Below are 5,305 nucleotides of genomic sequence, written 5' to 3' on the forward strand. Positions count from 1 at the left end.
CCCCCCCCAAAAACCCCTAAATCCCAACCGTGCTTTAAGTCCTTTAAAGCAGCGCTCCTGGCACAAGAGCATCCCCCCAGCATCGCTCCCTTCTGAAATTTCCAGCTGTTTTCAGCCAAAGCCCTAAGGAGGAATGCGGGAGGATGCAACAGGCTGTGAGGGGAAGGGGAAACTGAGGTCCAGCTGTTTTCAGCCAAAGCCCTAAGGAGGAATGCGGGAGGATGCAATAGGCTGTGAGGGGAAGGGGAAACTGAGGCACGATGTGATTTTCCCCCCCCAAAAAAAAGCCCCCACATCCTCTGCACCCATGGGTGCTCCTCTCCCTGTATCGCAACCCTTGGCCAAGCCAGTCCATGAGGGGATTTTGGGATGAGCAGGGGGAGAAGCAGCAGAAGGTGGCAAATCCCCTCGAGACACCAGCAAAGCACTGTCGTTTTTAGCAAAGAACCCCAATCTTTTTAGCGAAGAACCCCAATTTCTTAGCAAAGGACCCTCATTGTTAGTAAAGAAACCTTCTTTTTAGCAAAGAACCCTAATTTCTAGGAAAAGAGCCTTGTTTTTTTATAAAGAGCCCTAATTTTTTTTGCAAAGGACTCTAATTTTTAAAGAAGAACCCTCATGTTTGGAGAAAACCCCTATTTTTTAGCAAAGAACCCTGATCTTTAGCAAAGAACCCAAATGCTTTAGCAAAGGACCCTTGTTTTTCATGAAGGACTCTGATTTCTTTTTAGCAAAGGACTCTTAATTTCTAGCAAAACCCCCAAATTTTTAGCAAAGACCTCTCATCTTTAGACACGAACCCTCATCATTCGCAAAGGCCCCTCGTTTTAGCAAAGTACCCTCATTTTTAGCCAAGAACCCATTTTTAACAAGCGCCCCACATTTTTAAGCAAACCTCCCTCATTTTTCATGAAGAACCCTGACTTTTTACCAAAACCTCCTCACTTTTAGCAAAAACGCCCTCATTTTCTAGTGAAGAACCCTATTTTTTAGCACAGGGGCTCACTGAGGACCTTCTTTAATGGCTTAAATTGGGGAGCGGGAGGCTTCTTTTGGTGTTAACCCTGGCGTTGCCGCTGGCAGGAGGGCGCCTGCACGAAGCTGGACGAAGACATCCTGGACATCCCCTTGGACGACCCCGACGCCAACGCGGCGGCCGCCAAGATCCAGGCCAGTTTCCGCGGCCACATGACCCGCAAGAAGATCAAAGGGGGGGAGATCGACCGGAAAACCAAGGACGCCGAGTGCGCCAACAGCACCCGTGGCGGTGACCTCCGCAACGGCGACTAGGTACAGCCCAAAACACCCCTGGCCTACCCCAAAACGGGGTCAGGTTTGCTGCTCCAAGCAGCCTTTCCCACACCGGTTTGGGTTGGAGTATCCTTCCCTCTACCAATTCAGGCTGGAGCATCCTTCTCTGTACCAATTTGGGTCGGAGCATCCTTCATGGTACCAATTCAGGTTGGAGCATCCTTGCCGGTACCAAATTGAGATGCAGCCTCCTTCCCTGAATCGATTCAGGCTGGAGCATCCTTCCTTCACTAGTTCAGGTTGCAGCATCCTTCTCTGTACCAATTTGGGTCGGAGCATCCTTCCCTCTACCAATTCAGGTTGGAGCATCCTTGCTGGTACCAAATTGAGATGCAGCCTCCTTCCCTGAATCGATTCGGGCTGGAGCATCCTTCCTTCACTCGTTCAGGCTGCAGCATCCTTCTCTGTACCGATTTGGGTTGGAGCATCCTTTCCATACTGGTTCCAAGTTGGAGCATTTTTCCCCATACCAATTTGAGATGCAGCCTCCTTCCCTGAATTGATTTGGGCTGGAGCATCCTTCCCAGTACCAATTGGGGTTGGAGCATCCTTCCTGCACTGGTTCAGGTTGGAGCATCCTTCCTTGTACCAATTTGGGTTGAAGCATCCTTCTCTGTACCAATTCAGGCTGGAGCATCCTTCCTGGTACAAGTTGGGGTTGGAGCATCCTTTCTGGTACCAATAGGGGTTGGAGCATCCTTCACTGAATCAATTCAGGTTGGAGCATCCTTCCCAGTACCAACTGGGGCTGGAGCATCCTTCCCTTAATTAATTCAGGCTGGAGCATCCTTCCCAGTACCAATTGGGGTTGGAGCATCCTTCCTGCATTGGTTCAGGTTGGAGCATCCTTCCCAGTATCAATTGTGGTTGGAGCAACCTTCTCTGTACCAATTCAGGCTGGAGCATCCTTCCTTGTACCAATTTGAGTTGAAGCATCCTTCCCAGTACCAATTGGGATTGGAGCATCCTTCCTGATACCAATAGGGGTTGGAGCATCCTTCCCTGAACCGATTCGGGCTGCAGCATCCTTCCCAGTACCAATTTGAGTTGAAGCATCCTTCCCAGTACCAACTGGGGTTGGAGCATCCTTCCCCAGTACCAACTGGGGTTGGAGCATCCTTCCCAGTACCAACTAGGGTTGGAGCATTTTTCCCTGAACCGATTCAGGCTGGAGCATCCTTGCCAGTACCAATTTGTGTTGAAGCATCCTTGCCAGTACCAATTTGGGATGCAGCCTCCTTCCCTGAATTGATTCAGATTGGAGCATCCTTCCCGTACCGATTCAGGCTGGAACATCCTTCCCCGTACCAATTCGGGCTGGAGAAGGGCTTCTTCGTCCCAGGAGGCAAAGGCACACAGGCAGGCATGCCCTAATTTTGGGCGCGCGCCGTAGTAGTTAGCATGGGAAGGCGAAGCCCTAGATTTGAATTGAATTTCTCCCTTAGCAACACCACCCCGAACGCCTCGCCTCAGCACATGCTATTTTTAAAAGCCTGTGTCACAGTCTCCTGGCAGGAAAAGGTAAATTTAAAAAGCGCCCACAGTGCCAAGGCCGCGTGGCATCGGGGTCCGGGGGGGTGGTTGTGCCGTGCCCCCGTGCAGTGCCGCGGGGTGAGCAGGGAGCGGCCCCGGCAGTGGGGATGTTGGGTTGGGGACAGGGAGGGCTCGCGGGCAGCTCGGCCACGTGTGTGGGTGTGGGGGGGTGCAGCAGTGGGGATGCAGTGGGGATGCAGTGGGGGTGAATTGGGAATGCAATGGGGATGTAATGGGGAAAATTATGGGTATGCAGTGGGGGGTGCAACGGGGATGCAATGAGGATTAATTGGGAATGTAATGGGGATGCAGTGGGGATGAATTGGGAATGTAATGGGGATGCAATGAGGATTAATTTGGAGTGTAATGGGGATGCAGTGGGGATGAATTAGGAATGCAATGGTGATGCAATGAGGATTAATTTGGAATGTAATGGGGATGCAGTGGGGATGAATTGGGAATGCAATGGGGATGCAGGGGGGATGAATTGGGAATGCAATGGGGATGAATTGGGCATGAATTGGGGATGCCGTGAGGGTACAGCAGGGATTAGTGTGGACGAACTGGGGATGCAATGGGGATGAATTGGGCATGAACTGGGGATGCAGTGAGGGTGCAGCAGAGATTCAGTGTGGACGAACTGAGGATGCAATGGGGATGAATTTGGGATGCAGTGGGGATGAACTGGAGAAAAAAAACCCAGGAAATGCAGTGGGGATGCAGTAGGGAATTAATGGGGATGCAGCTGCGCTGCAATGGGGATGTCATGGGGCTGAAACTGGGATGCAGTGGGATTGCAATGCATAGGCAATGGAGGTGCAACTGGGATGCAGTGGGGATGCAGTGAGGGTGCAGTGGGGAAGCAATGGAGATTAATTGGGCATGCAATAGAGATGCAGTGGGGATGAAGTGGGGGAAAAAAACCAGGGAAGCAATGGGGATGAAACTGGCATGCAGTGGGGGTGCTACAGGGCCATGATAGGTTGCAGTGTCTCATCAGTGCTGCCTTGTCAGGGGCTGAGCACTCGGCACCGCTCACACCCCTGGGGAGTGGGGTTCACCCCTGCACCTCTCCACCCACAGCCTCTGCCCCGGAGGCCAGGCTGGAGACCACCCCCAATGCTGGGCTGGAGGTGGGTGCGGGCAGGGTGCAGGCAGAGTGCAGGCAGGGCGTGGGTGGGCTGCAAGTAGGGCACGGGCTGGGGGGAGAGCACGGAGAGGGTGCGAGCTGCAGGAGAAGAGTGTGGGCAGGGTGCAGAAACAGCAGAGTGCAGGCAGGGCGCAGGCAGGGAGGGGACGGGGCATGGAGAGGGTGCAGGCAGGCACAGGCAGGTGCAGATGCAGGCAGGGAAGGGATGGGGCATGGAGAAGGTGCAGGTGCAGGCAGGGCACAGGTTCAGGGTGCAGGGTGCAGGGTGCAGGCAGGGAGGAGGACAGGGCATGGAAAGGGTGCAGGGTGCAGGTGTAGGCAACGTGCAGGGTGCAGGCAGAGAGGGGATGGGGCACGGAAAAGGTGCAGAGTGCAAGCAGGGCACAAGTGCAGGGTGCAGGCAGGGAAGGGATGAGGCATGGAGAAGGTGCAGGGTGCAGGAAGGGCACAGGTTCAGGGTGAAGGTGCAGGCAGGGAGGGGACAGAGCATGGAAAGGGTGCAGGGTGCAGGCAGGTACAGGCAAGTGCAGGCAGGGAATGGGTGCATGTAGGTCACAGGTGCATGCAAGGTGCAGGTGCAGGGTGAAGGTGCAGGCAGGGAGGAGGACAGGGCATGGAAAGGGTGCAGGGTGCAAGCAGGGCACAAGTGCAGGGTGCAGGCAGGGAAGGGATGGGGCATAGAGAAGGTGCAGGGTGCAGGAAGGGCACAGGTTCAGGGTGAAGGTGCAGGCAAGGAGGGGACAGAGCATGGAAAAGCTGCAAGGTGCCGGCAGTGTGCAGGGTGCAGGCAGGTACAGGCAGGTGCAGGGTGAAGGTGCAGGCAGGGAGGAGGACAGGGCATGGAAAGGGTGCAGGGTGCAGGTGTAGGCAAGGTGCAGGGTGCAGGTAGAGAGGATGCAGAGTGCAAGCAGGACACAAGTGCAGGGTGCAGGTGCAGGCAGGGTGTAGGGTGCAGGTGCAGGTGTAGGCAGGAAGGGAATGGGGCATGGAGAGAGTGCAGGCAGGTGCAGGATGTAGCAGGGTGCAGGGCATGGAAAGGGTGCAGGTGCAGGTAGGGTGCAGGAGTAGCAGGGTGCAGGTGTAGCAGGGTGCAGGTGCAGGCAGGCACAGGATGTAGCAGGGTGCAGGTGTAGCAGGGTGCAGGTGTAGGAGGGTGCAGGGTTCAGGTGCAGGATGTAGCAGGGTGCAGGGTTCAGGTGCAGGTGTAGCGGGGTGCAGGTGTAGCAGGGCGCAGGATGTAACAGGGTGCAGGATGTAGCAGGGTGCAGGTGCAGGCAGGCGCAGGATGTAGCAGGGTGCAGGTGTAGCAGG

General features: G+C 55.0%; 1 protein-coding gene across 1 annotated transcript; it reads left to right on the forward strand.

The window, feature by feature from the left end:
- Positions 1 to 1,071: 1,071 nt before the first annotated feature.
- NRGN (neurogranin (protein kinase C substrate, RC3)) lies at positions 1,072 to 1,290 on the forward strand (the record flags this gene model as incomplete). The annotated part of the gene is made up of 1 exon (XM_010180473.1): positions 1,072 to 1,290. A coding segment is annotated over one exon (219 nt), but the record flags the coding sequence as incomplete, so codon positions are not given.
- Between the last annotated feature and the right edge of the window lie 4,015 nt (positions 1,291 to 5,305).

Source organism: Mesitornis unicolor, unplaced genomic scaffold (assembly GCF_000695765.1).
Source record: "Mesitornis unicolor isolate BGI_N332 unplaced genomic scaffold, ASM69576v1 scaffold14403, whole genome shotgun sequence".
NCBI lineage: Eukaryota > Metazoa > Chordata > Aves > Mesitornithiformes > Mesitornithidae > Mesitornis > Mesitornis unicolor.